The following is a 21,966-nucleotide window of genomic DNA, read 5'->3' as shown; positions in this document are numbered from 1 at the left end:
TTTATTTATTCAAAAATCTTAATCATTAAGGAAATGTGGTGTGTAAAAACTGAATGGATGCGATTCAAGTAAATATTATTTAACCAGATTCCAATAAATTTAATGTTGTACTTTCATAACTCTAAGTCTCTGTTTCGGCATTAAGATTTCTTTTTTAATTGCAGAATGTCTCATGCTTCTGATGTATCAAAATGGTAGGTTTGTAGATAGAAGAGAAATTATATGATCATGAACTGGGTATTTGGGCTAGGATGTGCTTTCACCGCCAAAATGGAAAATACAGCAGAACAGCCATGCCAAGTTATCCTATTGTTTGAGTTGCACTCAACTGTATCAAGATAATGTTCATAGATTAGTATCACTGCCAATACTCACCTGTTGATTGAATTTCACAAAATGCCAAATAACAGAGCCACAAAATCTCAGCACTGAATCTTGTTTATGAGCACAGTTTGTTTTTTGCAGTCCAGGCTCATATGAGCTGCATACAAATGTCCTTTCTCTTTCCTCACCTGCCTGAGATTTCTGCGGTAAAAACACAGCTAAATACATAGATGAATTTTGTATAGACCTGATGAATAAGTTGTCAGTTACAGATCACAGATGACGCCTGCGGAGAGGAGGCATTCTGTATTTGTTGCTTCTTTTTTCTTTTTTTAGCTTTGACAAAACAATTGTTAATATGCAAAGCTGTTTGTTTGCTCCAGGAAATAAACACGATGAAATTAATGCATTAAGTGAACAGCAAAGTAATTACCAGTTATTGATGATATCTCTTCAAGCCAACACAATTAACACCAGCAGTTACAAAGTCACGATTTTGCGTTTCCTGTTATTTCAGGGTTTCAGGGGGAGCTAACTTCATGCTGATGTTATCAGCACTGCTAGCAGGTCCATGCATCCATTGAGAAACAATTCAGCGCTTTGGTATTGTGAGCTGTACAGTGGGTCCTGACAGGAAGCACTTGAATAATCTTCCCCCCGAGGGCTGAAGCAAACGACTGAGATTTCTCTTTTCTTTTGAAAGGTTTTATTCATTTAATATAATACTGACACATGTACTCAATAGCGGTTAACAGGCGTTTAAAAACACAGATATTAAAACCATTAGAGCATCGATTTATTTTTAGCCCCTTTGATTCCATGGACTGCTTTTTTTTTTTCTTTTGTTTAAACACGTTTACATGTTTCAATATACCGTAACATCTACTTGGTATTAGTCTAACCTCACCCCTGAAAGGATTTTGTCCTTTGTCAAAAAACAAAAGCAAAGAGAAGACTGACAAACTGTCTCTGCATTTTAAAAAATGGCATGTGTGGTAAGCAACAAACTATTTAAGGTAAAATATTCGTATGGAGGTGAAATCTGAATAAAGAAGAGGTTCAGTTTCAGAAACATTTTGACAGCATTAAATGTGTCATGTGTGGCACAGTTAAATTTAAATGTGTCATCCAGACTACATGAGGCAAGCATTCTGGATCCACTCCCTCTTTTTAGTTAGTTTTGTAATACAGAATAGCTGTCTAGAGTCAAGTTTCTGCAATTCCCAGTATGCATATGGAACACAACTTAGCCATAGAAGAGAGATAAAGAATATAGTTTGTTGTAAAGATGTTTTTTTCATCATCTAATCAAGTGCCATTTAGGTTGTAGTTCACTTTGTTTTCAGAAGCAGTAAAGAATTGTGGGTGACTGAGTCTTTTGCAGTGAAGGCTCGAGGACACTCAGCTTTACTTAAGATGGCGAGCAGTCCGGCCTCTTCAGTCATCATGTTTTGAATATCCACAGGAAAAATGACTGGTTCCTCATTAATGTCCGTCAGAGTCCATTTCCTCATGATTTTATAAGTCCGTTGTGCTGTGTAAGTACTTCCACCGCCGTCTCTACCGCTCCTCTAGAGATGGGCGGGACTATCGGGTCACCTGTAAGAGAAAGGGAAGAAGTGAGTCAAAGCTCACCATTTTAACAGAATCCAAAAAGTTTGAAAACAGCCTGAAACAGCAAAGGTCACAGAACAGAGAACAGAGCCAGCGCTGGTAGTACATGTCAATGAAAGGGTTTAAATAATGCAGCGCTGGCTTCTATGTGGAAAAATGCAGGAAGAGACTCTTATTGGTGGAAAACATGACCAGCACGGTTTCTGTCTCTTCTGGTGAGAACCTAAACAAGACACAGCTTGAATCATGGCAAGCAGCCCACACTACCGCACTCTCAGCACTTGGCCCACTGCCATGTCATTTCGTCTATTTGTCGAGACGGCTGCCCTAATCACATGGTCTCCTTATCTCGGCTATCCATCTTCCCATTTTCTTTGCTCATACACTCACTTTTGGTTTATTTCAAGCTATTAGAAGACATTTTCTACCAGCCAGTGATCAAACAGACACAAATTGCTGTATAACTGCCAGTGCCGGGCATATAATAGACCAGCCTCTCCAAGACTGTTCTTCTGTTTTCCTGCATGCCTTTCCCTCTTATTGAGTTTCCCAGTGGTTTCCCCTCTTAGCCCCAACACATGCTGTCTCTCTGTTATTTCCTCATGGGGCAGACACTCTTTTGTCTGACCCCGGTCTCAGCTAACAAAGTGCGAATACCAGCCATCACTAAGAGAGCTCAGAGGAGTGTTTCTTCCAAGCTGGCAGTTGAAACTACTGTAACTACTCTTGATGGCTCCAGGCCACCCTTCCTGGGTCTGCTCCCATTGCCTTCAGGCGTCTACTCCTGTGCCGGATCAAAGAGTCTGCAGGCATTTGTTGTCACGCCAGTTCACTATGCACGCACACCGCGGCATCTCTCTGCCTGCTATACTTGAAGGTGCAAAGTCAAAGTCCCTTTAGGTATTCATCCAGTTGCCTGTTCAAATATGCCTGTAGGTTGCAGTTTCTGTGCCCAATTAGAGGGCGGATTTAGATAGTTAGATCTCAATTTACAAAGCACACAAGAAGTGCTAGGGTGTCATTTCTCCAAGCCTTTTTAGACCCATGAGTGCCTTTTTTTGTACTTGGTCCAAAGGTTTTAGCTGCCTACCCTAGTCGCATGGCCACAAGGCAGATGTCTCCTTCAGCTGTACATTTTACATCGTTTTTCTGAGACACCTAGTCATGGAAACTGTATAAGCAGTGATTTAGTTTGTGTGCAAATTGAACAAAATCGACTTCAAATCAAACTGAAACAAATTTAATTAAAATATTCTGTTTTTTCTTTCATTAATTATTATGTCTCTTTGCACATCACTTCTTTCAATTTCTCGAGTTTTCAAATTTTAGTTCTGACACAAAACCACCCAGTCGAGCAGGTGATACACGGCAGTGTCACCGATGGCCAAAGTTGCTACTTGGGACAGACAGAAAAGCAAAAGCTTACATTTTCTGAATTATATTACAAGGTGAAAGTCTTCTTTCATTTCTAAGGTTATTATTTTTAAATCCAAATAACCATATTAAATCGCTGGCTGCTGGATTAATTACTTCTGTCAAGGAGGTTATATTTGTGTGTTTGTGTGTGTACTGTGTGGGTGCCATTCTGTCTGCAAACACAATTGTCTGAAAAGTTTTGAATGAAATCTTAATAAAACTTTGTAGGGGTGTAGAGTGGGGTCATGTTAACAATCAATTTAAATTTGGCTTACATAATTAAGGTCTTCAAGGTCAGCTCAGTGATTTATAGGTCAAAAACTGACAAAAGCCATATAACCTAGAAGCTATTATATAAATATTTAAAATATAACTTTTCTATAACTTTCTTTCATGGTAAATATCTTGTTTGTAATATTGCTATACAGAGCTACTAAAAAATATGCTTGTTTGCATTGACAACATATGCAGGAAATGAAATACGGGGTTTATAAATATCACATTACTTTGGACCTCTGCCTCTTCCTCAAGGTCATATAAGGTCAAACTTTCATAACATGTATTTTATTTTTAAAACTGTGATTAAAATTCTTCTGCCTTTGTTCATTGTATTACATTATAGATGCATCCAAATATAATTTTACGTTTGACCTCTGATCTCACTTTTACATTTCAAATCTGCCTTTCTTTCAAGTTGACCCCCAAGATGTGTCTATTTATCTTTAAATAAAGTATTGTCAAGAGAATGAGCTGCCTAGTGAGTTAGATATATCCTGCAGTATATTCTTATATAATAAGTTCAAGTTATTTATGTCCAATTATTTACAAATCAATACCTATTATCCATTACCTACTCCTACATAATGTTCGTATAATCAGAGTAAACATCTGTCAAGCTAGCCTCATCTGATTTTTGCTTCACTGCAAACTTCTTGAAGAACTTTTTAAAAATGACAAAGAAAAGAAAACAAATATATACAAAATACATGACAATTCCAAGTAAATACTGCCCTTGTTTAAATAACAGTTAGCATGCTAGCTTTAGTTAGCTTGCAGACAGTTAACGCAACATTACTAATATTTATGTTTCAGTATTATGTTTTTTTGTTTGTTTGTTTTTTTTTTAATTATTATGACATCTTGACTGCCATACTTCAGGGATTTACAGTTTTTTTTTCATTCTGGTCTTTTATCAAAGTTTAAAGTGACTGAATGTCTTTTTTAAAGAAGTTACAGATCACCACATCTGCTGGGTATGATGTACACTCACTGCAGTATATAGGGGGTAAACCCTATACTCATTGCTAAATTGTTGTCCCTTGTTTGTTAATCTGCATTCACGATTGCACGAGCAGTTACACAAAGACAAACACACCTTCCTTACATTCTATGGCAGCTCTGCAGCTTGGAGACTGAGCCATGCCCATGTACTCATACATATGATATTATTTGGCATTGATCTAGCTGTCTTCCCACCCCTCCTCCTCTCCTCCCTCTTCCCTCCTTCTCTCCTCCTTCCCCCTGTTTCCAGCCAGAGGTGGGAGGAATGACAGAGAGTGCCAAATCCTGTTGTGTGCTCTTACCTTCTGCTGTCTGCTGACCGTTATGCTTGTTTTTTCTCCCAAGTGTTTTCTTTATTCTTTTATCTACCTATCACCTCTGCCTTTCTTTTCACTTCCGACTGTTTTTTTTCTCTTTCATCCATCTCCTCCTGCCTCTTTCTTCCTTTCTCCATATCCCCCTGCCTCTCTCTCTCCCAGCCTCTCTCTCCCTCTCTCTCTCACACACACTCTACCGTCAATTTCAATTTACGAGCAGGTCTTAATGGGACCATAAGAGAACGTTCGATGCTATTGATCTGGATGCCTGCGAATCTTGACCTCAGCGTACGACACAAGAGGAGAAAAAAAAATCACTCTTCATCATCAAGCGAACACATCAGCTAACGCTCTCAAATAGTGCAGATGCACACACACACACACATAGATCATTGATCAAAGACCTGAATGCAAGAGACAGCAAATATTTGTGCTCTTTAAAACTACAACAGAGTCACTGATGAAGCAATGCCTGGCTGAAACTGGTTTACTTTAATTATAAATGTCCACTTTATAGCTGATTGGTCAGCAACATTCACATTCAAAAATCTAACTGTCTTCAAATACCATCAAACCTCATGTGCTGCTTTATCCAATCAAACCAGACGATTCCTCTTTCTATTTGTCATATTGTCTGACATAACTGAGCTAGGAAACATCAGTTACACTTATAAGAGCAGTACCACACAAATCTGTGCTAAAGACAGCAGAACTGAAAATGATATCAGGGAAAAAAGGTAAAAGTAAGGAGGGGCTGTTAAGGGGAAAAAAAGGTCTTCGGGGGGCACGAGCCACTTAGCTAGGTGAGAGGTGAGCAGAGGGAGCAGTGCCAAAAGAATTCTTAATCATCACCGCATTCATGTGAGAAGACTGTCTGGGAAAGCGTGAGAAGAACATGTGTGCCTTAAGCGCTTCTCACCACTCACTTTTTTTCCCAACCATGGAGATGCACGCATCTCTCCTCTCTGACCACGCCTTCAATCAATTATTTAGGCAGAAAACAAAGGTCTGCACCGAGCCATGAATAATGGAAGGTGAGAAGGCAGAGAGAAGGATGGAGGTTAGAAACAGAGGCGTACAGTGACAAGAGGTGAGTCTCGCACAAATTTTTCTCCTATGACAGACAGCTAAGAGCCTGCTCAGGTCAAGCCACTGAAGAGAAGCCAACAGGTGCAGACGTAGGCTGAGCAGGAAGATATATAGCGTGCATTCACACCTTTTCACACGCGCACAAAGACACAGACAGACTGCCCGTACATGAAACTTAACAGGGGGGAAAGAATGTGCACATGCACACACTGCACAAACTGTGCTGTGGAAGAATGAGAGCATAAAAAAAACTTTTCCAGGGCATTTACCACTCCAGTGTATCAAATGTGGCGAGTTCTTTTTGCATCGAGTCAGATGGCATGCCAGTCAGACGCAGGGAAGCAGGGCAAGTGAGAGTGAAGGGAATTGTGATATTCATATTCAGGGTGCGTGTGTGTTTTATTTGCCTTGTTCTTGTTGGCCTTATTTTTCTTCAGAGAATGTTTGATGTTAGAGCCAAGATGAGGCCAGAGGAAAAGTAAAGAGAGAGAAACTGGGTAAAAAAAAAGAGAGAGATATTGGGTGAAAGGAGGAAAAAAGTATGGAATGGAGACAAATAAGAGAGAAAAGCAGGGAGAAGAGAAGGATATAGTCTAACGTGATAGAGGTGAAAATGGGTCACTCTGTGGTTGGTCTGGCTATGTGTGTGCATGCATGTATGTGTTGAATGGATGGCAAGGCAGGGAGAGAGGAAGCGTAAGGTGTGCACACCAACCTTTGTGGTCTTGACTTTGTTGCCTGTGCTGCAGCTCCATCCTGTCAGATCTGGGAGAACCTTGCACTCCTCACCTTCCATGCATGGCTGCATCTGACACCACCACTTCTGAGCTACAATGGAGGCTACAAGAAGAAGAAGAGACAGAGTTAATTTTAAGTTTGATGAAGATGCAAGTGTGTTTTCAATCATGTCCTTTCATGTGTTTCCAAGACTTGTGTGCGTGTGTGAATTTTGACACCAAAATTTCACATGAACAAAGAGCCCCCAGAAAATAAATGTGGGTTTCAATCCGGTACAGTTATGCGAATAACATGACTTTGGTGCTTTGAGACAAACAGTTGAAAGCACTAATTCTCAAATCAGCGCCCACTGAACCACCATATAGAACAAGCCACAACGAGATTATGCAATCAAAATAGCGCCAGTCAAACATCAACAAGCAAAAACCAATGTGGAAAACATGATATGGAAAATATAAAAATATATTTCGGCTTGTTTGATTTATTAATTTCGCAAAGGCCTCATCGCTCAACTCAGATCTAGATGCTTTTTACGGCCACATCGTCGCCCCAGTTCACTGAAAAACTTGTGTGGATGTTTAAATTACTCGATTCATGTATGTCATTATTAATTAATTTGCCAAGTCTGCCTCTATTGCACTTTGTTGCATTTTGCCTCAACACACCAACCATAAATGATTTATGAATCTGAAAACAAAGCAAGCTGCAGACCATTGTGAGCCTCAGTGCAAGAGCATCGGTGTTAAAACATTTCTTATCTAGTAGAACATCCTTTGTTCACTCAACCAGAATCAGGCGGCATCAAAGGCTGTTTTCTGTTTACCTGTTTTTTGGGTTTTTTTTTTTAAGTTAATCAGTCATGTGGCTGACCACATAGATCCTCACATTTACTAGATATACAAATGAGGACAAATCTATTAGCCGCCCTAGAAAATTAAAGTTTTTTTTTTTTTTCCAAGAGCAAGGCATTTTCACTATATAATTTCTAAACATAATACCATTTAGAATAAATAACAATTAAAAAACACTCTAAAAGTAGCAATTATAGAATTTACAGGGTTTGCAAAGGTGTGCAAGGTTGCTCTGAAGTATTGCAGAAAAAGCAAAAATGACCAGGGTCAATATTATTTCACCCTGAAAAACTGATGTTGTTATTGAGCCACAGCACAAACCCCTGCTGTACAATGATGTGCTTGAACTTTGTAATGCTCAAAGCTTGTAAAATCAAGTTAAAATTGAGAATTATGTTCCATATAAGAACTTCAGCCAGGGTCTGAGCTGTCACTTGATAAGGCATCATGGCAAAAACTAAATAAATCAGTTTAGACTTAGAAAGGGCTTATCCCAACCAAAAGCCCTGGATGACCCGGGAGGTCAGGCAGCTGCTGAAGGAGAGGAACATTGCGTTCAGGTCTGGCAATAGGGATCACTACACCACAGCCCGATCCAACCTGAAGAGAGGCATCAGAGAGGCGAAGGGGGACTATAGGAGGAGGATTGAGGACCATCTGGAGAGTAACACCAGCCGGCAGGTGTGGCAAGGCATCCAGCAGCTAACCAACTATAAGATCAATCTCAGAGCTGCGGAAGGTGACCTGGTGCTGGCGGAGGAGCTGAATATCTTCTTCGCCCGCTTTGAGACCACGGCACCGGTGGTATTGGAGCCACAGCAGCAACACGCCGCCCACAGCAGCACCACCCTCACCCTGGAAGAGCATGAGGTGAGGCGCTGTTAACTCGAGGAAGGCGGCGGGTCCTGACGGTGTGCCAGGTAGAATATTGAGGGATTGCGCAGAACAGCTGGCTGGGATCTTCACCAGGATCTTCAACAAATCCCTCGCACAGGCGACTGTCCCTCTCTGCCTGAAGTCCTCCACCATAGTCCCCTTGCCTAAAAAGCCCCACATCACCAGCCTGAATGACTACAAACCGGTGGCACTCACCCCAGTGGTAATGAAATGCTTTGAGAAGCTGGTCCGCAGACACATCACAGCAGCACTGCCCCGCAGCCTGGATCCACACCAGTTTGCCTACAGAGCAAACCGGTCCACGGAAGACGCTGTAGCCACAGCACTTCATGCTGCCATAACACACCTGGAAGAGCATGGGAGCTACGTGCGGATGCTCTTCGTGGATTACTGCTCAGCTTTTAACACCATCCTCCCACACAAGCTGGTGGCCAAGCTACAAGACCTGGGGCTTCCATACAGCACCTGCATGTGGATCAATAGCTTCCTCTCGGGCCGTAGACAGAGAGTCAGAGTTGGCCATCACACATCCTCAGCCCTGAGTCTCAGCACTGGCTCACCCCAGGGCTGTGTGCTCAGTCCACTGCTCTACTCTCTATACACACACGACTGCACTCCTCGCCACCACAGCAACATCTTTGTGAAATTCGCAGACGACACCACTGTGGTGGGGCTCATTTCCAAGGGTGGCGAGTCTATGTACAGAGACGAGGTGGAGCAGCTGACGTCATGGTGTAAGGCCAATAACCTCCTCCTCAACACTTCAAAAACCAAAGAACTCATAATAGACTTCAGAAGGAAAAAGGCAGAGATCCAACCACTATTCATTAATGGGGACTGCGTAGAGAGGGTGGCAAGCTTCCGCTTCCTGGGAGTCAATATAGAGGAGAACCTTTCCTGGAGTGTGAACACCTTCGAGCTGCTGAAAAAGGCCCAACAGAGACTGTACTTCCTGAGAATTCTCAGGAGGAATAACATCACACAAAGACTACTGGTGTCCTTCTACAGAGCCACCATTGAGAGTGTTCTAACCTACTGTATTTGCATTTGGTACACTAGCTGCACAGGAGCTCAGAGGAAAGCACTACGAGGGATCATTAACACCGCCCAAAAGATCACTGGCTGCCCACTCCCCACACTGGAAGTTCTACACAGCATCCACTGTCTTAAAAAGGCCCAAAACATCATAAAAGACACCTCACATCCTGGCCACTCCCTGTTTGAACTGTTGCCCTCAGGCAGACGGTACAGGGCAATCAGTTCAAGGACTAATAGACTCAAACACAGCTTTTATCCAACCGCAATAACACATCTGAATACTGCAAAACAATGTCCATCACGCCACTCTTGTGTTAATCCATTCGCGGTCTGAAGCATGTATGTGGGAATGTATGTGAATGTTTACTGATATGTCTTATTAGTATTTTAAGTAATTTGTTTATTTTATTTATTATTTTGTTTATTTTATTTATTGAAATTTTATTGTTTTATTTATATTTGATATTGTTAAGGATGACGCAATGATCGGGGACCTTTCTTAATTTCGTTGTACCTGTGACAGTGACAATAAAGTTTCTGATTCTGATTCTGATTCTGAAAAAGAATTGTTGGTGTTCAAAAAACAAGAGATGGATATATAAAGCTATTACAGTGTTTCCAAGTGTCAAGAACTGGATTCAGAAGTATCATCAAGAAATTCAAAGAGAGGCAAACAGTAAAGAACAAGCCTGGCAGAGGTAAGAAGTGAAAGATTTCAAAGAATCTGGAAAGAAAGCTAGTGAGAGACATCGGAAGACACCAGAAAAACTGCCAAGACACTCGTGAATGACTTAATTAGGAAATTAGGTATATGAGTCTCAAAGAAGACAATCACTAGAACTCTGCACAGGAATGGAGTGCGAGGCTGCAGACCAATACAATTTCCACTTCTGTAGAAGAGACACCTTCACGCCACAGTGAAGTATGCTAAGGAGTGTCCTTTGATCAGATGACATGAAACTAGAGCTCTCTGACTTTGGAACATTCTTCCTACAGTGAAACACGGTGGTGGGAGTATTATGCTGTGGTAATGTTTCAGTGTGTTTGGAACTGGGAATCTCATAGAGGTGGATGGAATCAGGAAGAAAAAAGGAGATGTGAATATTCTGAAAGAAAAGTTCAAACAATCGCTCTGCCTTCCAATATGACATTGACCCAAAACACAAGTTGCTCCTGGTAAAGAACTACCTGCACAAACTCCTGACTGATCCCCCTGAAAATCTGTGCGGTGAACTGAAAATCAGGGTCCATGCCAGACAACCGAAGATCAAATCTGGAGGAGCTTGAGAAATTCCCAAATAAGAATTGGCTGGGATTGCTTAGGAGATGTATGTGATACTTGCTGAAAACTGCAACGGCAAGTGACAGCAGGGTGTTCTCAATAAAAAAAGGATACATAAATGATGTGCTAATAATTCTGACCCTGGTAGCTTTTGGCTTTTGGGAAATATATTTCTTTCTGTGTGCAAAGTGAAATAACGCCTGGATCCAAAATACAAACTAAGATGTTTGGAAAAGCTGTGTTAAAAATTTCTTGCTCTGTTTAACAGTAATTAGGAAATACTTAAACAAAAATAATTTTCCTAGAGGGGCTAATGATTTGGTGATGTTATGCAAGACAACATCACCATCGTTCTTTAAAACCGATTTCGCAAGTACAGCATTTTTTTCAACATTTTACACAGTTTTGAACAAATAAAAACTCACGAGATAATTAGTGAGATGCTGTTAAGGACAACTGATCCCATTAACCTTCAGGCTAATGTGAAATAAAACGTATTTGTAGTAATACTGTAATATTTTCTTTTGTAATATTTATCCAAAATGTTGACAAGCTTTTAGCAATAGAAAAAAGATTTTTAAAATGCTGATAATTACCTGAGGCATGGGTTTCATGGGCAAAGGACTCATTTGAATTTAATTAGCCAAAACCAGCTCTTTCATGTTGAGATTCTTCAGGTTAAAAACAAATAATGAAACACCGTCATAAAATATAACACATATCAAAAACAAAACATGATTAAATGTCAAAGGAAGAAACAGCTGACTGACTGGATGTGTGAATACATAAAAGCTGTTGTTATGAATGCTTTTTCTTTAACTGTCACTCTAAAGATGAGACACTTGCCACTGTCAGGTAATTAAATGCATTAGTGTGTAACTTTTGTAGTAACTGTCATTCCAACTTCCAAACAAAAAACACAATTTAAAAACTGCACGCAGGCATCATTGTTAAAGAACTTCTGAGAGCGAGAGTAAATATGAGTGTTTTGTTTAGCAGGACAAAGATAACTCAACTGAATACGAAATCCAGTTTTTCATGATTTCATTTATTGGTTTGGTAGCTAAAACACCAAACCTTCCTGGCCCTATGTTAAAAAGGCATTCTCCCCATTGTTAAATCATGAATTAAATGTTTTTGCCATTGACTATGCCAGGCCTTTTGAATGAATAGAACTAGTTTGACAAAGTGAAACAGAAGAGCTCAAAAAGAAACACAGTATGCCACAAACTAATGAAACAGCTGACACACATGTATCAGTCTAAAAAGAGTTACAAAACCATTTTTAAGGCTTTGTGACTCCAGCAAACCATGACGAGACCCATTTTCCACAAATGGAGAAAACTTGGAACAGTGGTGAATCTTCCCAAGAGTGTCTAGCCTACCAAAAAAATCCAAGAGCCTGCTGGCGACTGATCTAGGAGGTCACAAAAGAAATCAGAACAGCATCTAAAGAACTGCAGGGCTCATTTGCCTCAGTTCAGATCAGTGTCCATGATTCAACAATAGGAAAGAGACTGGGAGAAACTGGTAACCATGGAAGAGTTCCAAAGCAAAAATCTGCTGATCCAAAAGAACACAAAGGCTTCTCTTACATTTGCTACAAAACATTCTGATCATTAAAATTAAAAGAAACCCAGCATTTCATAAAAAGAACATCATACCAACAATCAAACATGGTGGTGGTAGTGTGATGGTCTAAGGCTGCTTTGCTGATTCAGGACCTGGGTGTAATTACAGTGCAACCATGAATTCTGCTCTCTACCAGAAAATCCTGAAGGAGAATGCCCATCCATCATTTCATGCCCTCAAGCTCAAACTCACTTGGGTTATGGAGCAGGACAACGATCCGAAACACACACAGCAAGTCTACCTTTGAACAACTCAGTAAGAAAAACAAAATGTAGGTTTTGGATGGCCTAGTCAAAGTCTGGCTGAATTGAAAAAAGAGTGGGCCAAAATTCCTTATCGCTGTTTATCCCAAACACATTTCAGTTCTTTCTGCCAAGGGTAGCACAACTAGTTCTCAGGTTTAGGGTGTAATGACTTTTTCACATAGGGTTTGGATAGCTTTTCCCTCTTAATAAACTTAAACTCAAAGATTAAAAACTGTGCTTGTATTTACTCAGGTTCAGGTTTAATATTAAAATTAGTTTGATGATCTGAAACAATTAAGTGAGATAAATATGCAAAAAAATAAAATAACAAAGGATAGGGGTAAATGTTTTTTTCATGGTACTGTATATCTGTGGTGCTATAAGTAAGTAAGATGTACTCCACCATTCCAGCCCTTCATCTTACTGTGCCATGTTGTATTGTAAGTGAATCTTTCATCATGTTTGAGCGCTCACCCGAAACCCAGAAACAACTGAGAAATGGAGACTGGGTCAGTTATTTCATCAAGTGCCACTCTTCGAGGCTGCAGGGCCTGCTGGATACTGATGTTGTAAACACAGAGGCATTAGTGGGTGACGGGTTTCCAGGCATACGGGAATATTTTATAGCTTGGAATTTTCATCACTAAACACTAATCTCATTTATGGGTAAAATGCCCAAATACATTTGGGTCTAAAAAATCAACTTCTCATTTGCAGTGAACAAAAGAGCTTCATGAAGATAATACTTCCTGCAGATTAATATATTTTGCTATCAAGATTCTTGTTGGGAGTCCTCTGATGTTTACATAACACTGACTACTGATAAATTCGGTATAGTAACAAAAACACAAGATTTCCTCTTCATGGTGCATTTTTCCTGAGCTGCTTCATTATAATCCATTTTAGAATTCGTCCAACCCCATCTCCTACAAATTAAGTTTCTTCACAGTTAAATTATTGCATTTAGCTGCAAGATAATCACTTGCTGGATTACCTTTGGAAATTAAGCAGCACATTTATGAAATATATCGGAGTCAGCAGGAGGTGGTTGGGTTTGATTGTGGATGTACCGAATGCTCATATCTCACACCAAGACTGGGGTTTATGCAGCTGGAGCGCTCAACGTTAGGGAAAGCTCGAGTTTGAAGTCAGCATGGACTTCTTTCTGTGATAAAACCCTAATATTTTTCCAAACTTTAGTTGATTGCTGTAAGTGCATACATAAATAATGCATGCATAAATAGGTTGAATGAAAGCAGTTTAACATATGTCTGGTACATTCAGTATCAACATTACATTAATAGACAATAATTCAGCTGCAATTACATTTCCATCAGGAACATGGTGCTGTAGTATAGTTGTGGAACGACCCAAAATTCCATTTTTTATTTACTGAGATGAAGACGTTCCCTTTTCTGTCTGGAATAGTTCAGATTTAACAGACAGAGGCAGTGTTTGTAATAAATTAGTCTGCTGAAACAGCACTGCACAGAAAACGTGCAATGGGAGAAAGGCTTCACTTTGCTTCCGTGCATTTCTAGTCAGTATTCTGGCTGCCAGTACACAGAAATGCTGCCAAGAGAATATTGATGGCTTCTATGCCTTGGCAGTTAAATCAGGGTTTACCTAGTCGTGTATCAATTCTTAGATTTTTCAGTATACTGCAGCACACAGGGCGGCTTGGTCATATACAGCACCTGCATTGAACAAAGTCTCTTTCAAATAACCTCTTGCTAACTCTAGCATCACTGGTCTTCTCCTGATATTGACTGCTCCTCTGTGTTGCCTGACTGTCAACACTCATCTTCATAAATGTGCTCATCTGCTAATGCAGTGTTCACTTATTTCTTTCACAATCGATTAAAGCAATCTTAACTTTAGTGCTCTGCCTGAAATGCATGACGAAGAAAATGTATGATGAGTTCAAATCCATACTAAGGCATTTTAGCCAACATTCAAAACAGGTGCACGTCAGGCAGCGGCACTACGCAAGTGCACACAAAAGATACCCAAACACACATAAAGTGACACCTACCGTCGACGCAGGACGGCATGGCCCGAGTAGTGCCAGCGACCTGTCCAGGGAAGCAGGAACATTTGACAGTCTGAGATCTCTCCTCGATCTTGTTCTTGTTGCAGCAGCGATGGGCAGCAATCACCTCACACGTCCCCGCCTTCACATGCACTGAGAATGAAAAACACAGATTTTGCTTTATGTTTGCTGACTTTAACACATAAGCAACCATAGAAAAAGACAGGGAAATAGACTACTGGGCATCACAGTTGGTCTGCCCTTCCCCTTAATAACCTCTTTGTGAACTATGTTGGGGAAATGTGGAATAAGGACATCATTCTCTGACCCAGACAAACACAGATTACAAGAGGAGTTAAAAAAATATCAGCACTGAGAATACCTTTTTGGATCTCTGACTTTGTAGGACAAGTATTTGATCCGTCCATCCATTTAAAAATTAAGCAAAACATATTTAAGGCTGCTATAAGATGAGCCATAAAATATGCAGTTTATGCTTACAATTATGACTATCTATCTATCTATCTATCTATCTATCTATCTATCTATCTATCTATTAAAATAGTAACTTAGAAAGGAATAATAATGAGTGTTTCTCCATATACTGTTTGGTTGCACTTCCAATTTGCTGCAATACTAATGAAGGGTACATTTGGAAAGTCCCTTCACATCTCCTGTAACTACCACTTTGTGTGCAAATTTCTATACACACATTTGAATCAGGCAGCCGTGTGGTTAATTAACAAGTCAACCCCGAGCACAGAAGTCCCTTGAGTCAGCTAAGAGAGAGGGAACAAAGAAATCGCTCCACATTTGAAGATTTGTGATGCCAACACATGGCCCTTTCATACCAGCCTTTCATCAAATACATGAAAATGTCAAGGACAAACAATAAGCCTTGTCAGGAGCACTGTGTGCAACTATGCAGTGCGACTGTTTGTGTGCAAGTTTGACAGCTTACACGCAATATGTAATTACAGTGAATCTGCTCATGTGTTCAGATGCGTTTGACTTTGTTTTTCACGTATGCGTGATGTGCAGCAAATGCACATACATGTTCAGTCTTTCAGCTGTGAACTTCGGTGTGTGTGTTTTGGCTTTTCAAACAGTTGTTGGAAGTTGCAGTTATTTCCATTACAAAGAGTCAGCCCAGGATGCAACAAAGGGTGCGCACTGCATGGCAATGAAAACTAAAGCAGAAAACAATGACTTTGTTTAAAGAGTATTTAAAAATGAGGCAAGCCGAAGTGAACGACCCAGCGAATATGTTAAGCAGGCTAACAAAGATTTGAAAAGTTCTTAATTTGCTCTGTTGATGAGAAAAAGACAAAGCAGCAGTCCTGCAAAGCCCAGTCCAATTAATATCTCTGTGAAAAGCACACTCTGTCTCTCTCCCATCTCTCTCTCATCTTTCTTTCAGATTTCTCTTTTTGTAGCACTAGGAGTTAGGCCAAAGGGTAAAGATAATTGTTGACTGATCTGTCCATCTGGCTGTCCATCAATCCAACACTTTGATGTGCAAAACCAGCCACCGAACAGATTGCCATTACACTGATATTTCGATTTCTATAGAAGAAATATCTGCATGCATTTGGAGATTTTTCTAAAAAAAAATCTTCTGTAGAGATTCATTATAATTCAGTCTCAAGTCAAATGTTAAACTACTGTAGTTACTGGTTGGAATGCTGAGTAATAAATGGACATTCAAGCACCCTGAAGGACAATTCGCCTGACCTTCTCTTTGTTGACTCACACAGTGTGCGCATAAGCCCACTGGGTCTCGGTGTATTTTGGTTATAACATGACCCCTCATCAACAACCGACGTTGGATTGTGTTAGACTATATGCAAGACAATTAATGGTGTGTTTGCTTTAAACTTTTTCTTCATAGGTACAGTACTGTGCAAAAGTCTTGAGCAGTAACATTTTACAGACTCTTTTTCTTTTGTTTAAAATGCTGTATTTCCATTTACGCTTGCACATTTCACTAAATCGCTTCAACTATTTCCCATTTTCCATGCAAAATATAAAGAAATGAGGGTTGACTAAAGACATTTGCACAATGCAGTCAAGTTCTCAGAACACAAATTATATTGACTTTCATGATGATGTGCATTCTCCTCATCAAATATATTAACTATTTTATAATTATATATCCTAAAATATTACATTACATATCCTGTAACAACTGCATAATGTTCATAATCATTTCATCATCTTTCCTATACAACTGTTTCTTCCCCTAACTCAAGATACATGGAGTGTGTATAGATTGCATGTGGGCTTTAGAGCTTGAGTTTTCTTTGAATAACTCTTATTTTCCATTTTCCCTTCTCTTTCTTGTAGAACTAATTGTTTTTTTTTCTTCTTAGAAGCTTGACAGATACAAAGCCAAGGAAAATGAACACATACAGAGTAAACACCTTAACTGAACCCCCCACAGGCGCACACAACCCTTGGCCCATTTTTAGGCTCGGCACCTGCAGTAGTAATTGACTCAGCATTAGTAAGAGCAGCCGCACACAGAGCTCAGCAGGAGAGGAAGAGTAAAAGGAGGTCGGGATGTGGATTCTACCAAAGGAATGTAAAGGTTCACTGGGTCTTGAACACACACATATTAATGTTAATTAATTCCATTAATGTTGTTATTATTATAATTTGGGGCACATGGTAAAATAAAGATCGACGTAAAACCTATGACAGAATGGATAAGTGATTTCTTTTCTTTTTTTGGCAGACCATTTCTTTGTTTTCTTTATTTTTTGACTTGTAGCTAAACTGTTCTGTTTTATGTGTTACTTTATTTGAGTCATGTTTTCATTAATGTTTTTATAGTTTTAAAATTAGTGATTATTTACTGAACACACAGAAAGCGTCAAAGGTGAAGACATAAGAAATAACTCCCTCTGATCGAAATAGTTTGGTTATTAGAACCGTTTTGATTGAAGTTATTTATGGTTTAAACAGAAACAGTGGTAGTAACACTGCTTGAGGAAAAAAAGTCTTCTGGGAATAACTTGTTTATTTGACATCATTTTGAGGATGCTTTATTGTAAGTCCTGATTTCATATTTAATAACATGTAAATTGGCAGCATTCGTCTTTATTTATCTCGCACTGTGAAATCCTAATGTAGGATTTTGATCCCAGTCACACAGGTCTTGAGACTGATTGGTGACCATCTGGCAACCACCATTTAGAGGACCAGCTGGTGAGTGATTGCTAGAGGTTGCTGGCAGTTGCTGTGAGATCAGTTGCTAAACCACAGAAAAGCCACAGGAAAAAATTAGTAATCCTGGAAGGTACCGACTTGTCTGCAAACAGTCGCTTACTAACCACCAAGCTCGGGAGGTAGAGTGGGTCGTCCAATCATTCTCAACTCCAGTCTGCGTGGTGAAGTAGCCTGGACAAAGTACTGAACCCGGAGTAGCCCAACATGAACAGGAAAAAGTGTCGCATGAATATGTGAGTGAACGAGGATTGTAATAAAAACCACTTTGAGTGCTCAATTGGAGTAGAAGAATGATATACGAGTACCAGTCCATTTAGCATTACTGAAACTTGGAGAAAGAATGATAATGTTGCCCTTCCAAGTAAACGATGAAACTAACATTTTAAAAAGGTGCAACATCTACTTTAAAAGCAAACGGTCACCGTGTTAGGTTTGTGTTGCTCTTTTCATAGTTCCACTACTGCTCAGAGAATTCTGGGCAAGTGTTTGGAGACGAGTTTTTGTCTTCCCTGCAACCTTCGGGCAACTGTGGCATTCTTCAAGTGAATAGTTGCAAGGAGGAGCAATCACTTGCCAACTGGTTGGAGAATGTGTATTTTCCCTAGCCAAGGTGGGCTAAAATGTTTTGTTTCAATTCAGTTCAATTTAAATTCAAATTTATGTTAATAGCGACAAATCACAATAATTGTCACCTCAAGACCCTTTATATTGTAAGGTAAAGACTCTGCAATATTACAGAGAAACCCCAAACAATCATACAACCCCCTATGAGCAAGCACTTGGCGACAGTGGGAAGGAAAAACTCCTTTTTTTTACGGGAAGAAACCTCCAGGAGAACCAGGCAAAGAGAGGGGCAGCAAAAAGACACACTGTGGAAGAGAGTGTGTCAGCGGCTGATCAGCTGATTACGGGGCCGGGCTTAAAAGAGAGATGCCACTCACCTGTTCGCCGCTCAGACATCGTTCCCTTCATGTCAGGAGCTCCGAAACTTTGCCTACGTCAGTCTCCGCCTGATTCAGCAACTGTGAGTGTTTTTTCCTCTCGATTCTTTCTCTCATCCGAGCCCCGCTCGCTCTCCATTTGTAACGCCAGTTCCGAAGCCAAGCTTCGTGCACGGATCGTTACTAGAATAACTGCGTGTCTGTTCCAACCCACCGCTAGCCTTCACCGCGTTTGGGTCTAGCCAGCACGCCACACGGGCACGCCGAATTACTGTGTGTAATTCGCCCCGCCGTGACAGGGTGAGAGCTTAATAATAACTACTGATTGAATCCAAGTTGGTGTATCAACACAGGGAGAGTTAAAAGGGTGAAGAAAATAGCCTCTGGCAGTCTAGGCCTATTGCAGCATAACTAAGAGAGGGTTCCTAGACATCTGATCCAACCGTAACTCGTAGCTTCATCAAAAGGAGAAGTTGTACTCTTAAATACCCTAGGAACCACATGTAACCCAGCAATCTGAGAATGAAGTGCTCTACTTTTATGATTAGGCTTAAAACTTTCCTTTTTCCTAAAGCATATAGTTAGGGCTGGATCCTCCCTTAGTTATGCTGCAATAGGTGTAGACTCCTCGGGGATTCCCATGATGCATTGAGTATTTCTTTTTCAGTCACCTTTCTCACTCACTATGTGTTAATAGACCTCTCTGCACTGAATCATACTTGTTATTAATCTCTCGCTTTCTTCCACAGCATGTCTTTTAACCTGTCTTCCTTCTCTCACCCCAATCAGTCACGGCAGATGGCCCCGCCCCTCCCTGAGCCTGGTTCTGCCGGAGGTTTCTTCCTATTAAAAGGGAGTTTTTCCTTCCCACTGCCGCCAAAGTGCTTGCTCATAGGGGGTCATATGATTGTTGGGGTTTTTTTTCTGTATGTATTATTGTAGGATCTACCTCACAATATAAAGCGCCTTGAGGCAACTGTTGTTGTGATTTGGCGCTATATAAGTAAAACTGAACTGAATTGAAAGGGGCCTGATTATTCAAGACCTTGCCCGCAAGGAGAAGGACTTTAAATTAAATTCTGGATTTAACAGGGAGCCAGTAAATATCAACATATGCTGCTGTACACTTTTAAGGATTGTTTTATGTAGTTGAATGTATTCGTTTCATACCATTCTGCTTTCTCAGTAGAGAAACAATGTGCACTTAATTAGCCTTTGTGGTTTGGTAATTCCCTTCAGTAGCCTGTGATATAGAACTTAGTGGGGTGTTTGGTTTGGGTGTTGAAAAGTAAACTGGACAAAGACAGAAAGCATGCACTCCGTGTTTGCTTGGGAGTCTTCTGTGGAGGACCACACACACACAGGAAAATTGCATTTTCCTAAATTTCTTTCAGTGCACACAGCTGCTGTTGATGGTGGATATGTTGTTGGCAAAACTGCTCTTTTTGGTTAGCTTGGTGCACCTGCAGGCTTTACAGTGTTGAGAATTTTTTTTCTCAAATAAAAAGAGGGCACAATTCACAAAACTGGATTTCATAGGGATTTAGTACTCGCATGTGGAAACAGCTCTGGAAAACCATGTGTGGGTGGGGGTGGGGTGGGGGTCCTTAGCTCAGTACTACAACTGAAGGTGTCAACAGTTTGAGGCTGTGTTGTGCCAAGATTTTAATAATTACCAGTTTGGCAGATATTGAGTCAGGCAGGGGGCCACAGCCTCCAATAAACTCTGATAAACACTCAGCTAAATTACTCAGAACACGACACACTGCAGTTTATGTATTAAATATACACACAGAAAATACATATCCACGTAGAAGCTGTGCCCATTTGTGCATTTAGTGCTAAAATAAAAACATGTAAACGGAAATGTTGCTGTCTTCGGTGTATATGTGTGTGTGCACCATAATGTGTGTGTATTTACTGCAACTGAAAACTCCCATTCTATTTCAAAAATGGCACCTACTTTCATCACGATCTCTTCCTCACACCCCCGTCCTCCTTTTACTCCTTCTCCTCCTCCTCCTCATTTGCTTCATCTGCTTTACCTCGCCCTACTGCTATTTCACAAATGACCCCTCCTTTTCTCAGCCTCTCTTAGCCACTTCAGCGCCCCATTTTTCCTCTGCTCCCTCTTGCTCGTAGCTCACCACAGCAAACTCAGCAGGGTAGGAAACTATTATCCTCAATCACAGGCCCTAAATCAGAGAATTTTTTACACTTTCTACAATGCGTCCTCCCTCTCTCCTGCTTTTTCATCTTCGTGGCCATTTCATTCCCTTTCTAACCCCCCCAACCCCGACCCGTATTTTTCTCCTTGGCATGAGGACCTGTTATCCCTGCCTCTTTTAATACAGCAGTGGCTGTTAACCCCATTTACTAAGGATGACGTGCAACTGACAGACTAACAGATGGACAGATTGCCCCGACTCAGAACAACCAGGCACTCTGTGTGGGTGTCTGTGTGTGTCTGTGTAAGTACTGCGATAGCTGTCTTGGTCCCAGTGGGGTGCCTCTTTCAAATGTCATTCCTGCCACTGGGGACCTTCCTGCTTTCTCTCTCACAGACACTCACACACAAACAGAGTTAAATACACATGAACAGACACAAATGTACATGCACATATAGTATGAGGAACCTGTCAAAATGGGAAACACAAATCTTTCTAGTTAGCGCTGTAAATATTTAAACAGTTCAAGCCCTTGTGTTTCAGGATCTGTCAAATGTTAACACAATACTTGTAAAGAAGTAGAAAGAAAAAGTCACTGGTTACCCTTTTATATGACACTGTATGATTTAGGTGACTGAATCTGTTACTTTTAAGGTCCCAGCTGGCACTGGGCAACATTGGGTGAATGCTGGAGCTGTAACTAGAGAGAGCCACAGAAAAACGTACAGTGTAGTGAAAAAGTATTTGCACCCTTCCTGATTTTATATAAATTTTTATTTCATTTACTAAGGGAAGAAAAACCCTACCTGAACCTGTGTACAAAAGTAAATCACATAATAAGTGAGTCATCCAGGTCCAAAGGAACTTCAG

General features: G+C 40.5%; 1 protein-coding gene across 1 annotated transcript in view; it reads right to left on the bottom strand.

Annotated features, from left to right (window-relative positions):
- Positions 1 to 1,009: 1,009 nt before the first annotated feature.
- Positions 1,010 to 21,966, bottom strand: part of LOC100711576 (protein FAM19A2) — a 96,687-nt gene continuing 75,730 nt past the window's right edge. Inside the window, exons 3-5 of the mRNA XM_005478030.4 lie at positions 14,760 to 14,909; positions 6,757 to 6,881; positions 1,010 to 1,923 (exon numbers count right to left, since the gene is read on the bottom strand). Coding sequence (XP_005478087.1) covers positions 1,912 to 1,923; positions 6,757 to 6,881; positions 14,760 to 14,909 — 287 coding nt within the window. The 3' untranslated portion in view covers positions 1,010 to 1,911. The remainder of the gene's footprint in view (positions 1,924 to 6,756; positions 6,882 to 14,759; positions 14,910 to 21,966) is intronic.

Source organism: Oreochromis niloticus, linkage group LG20 (assembly GCF_001858045.2).
Source record: "Oreochromis niloticus isolate F11D_XX linkage group LG20, O_niloticus_UMD_NMBU, whole genome shotgun sequence".
Classification (NCBI taxonomy): domain Eukaryota; kingdom Metazoa; phylum Chordata; class Actinopteri; order Cichliformes; family Cichlidae; genus Oreochromis; species Oreochromis niloticus.
This window is presented reverse-complemented; position numbering and strand designations above follow the sequence as displayed.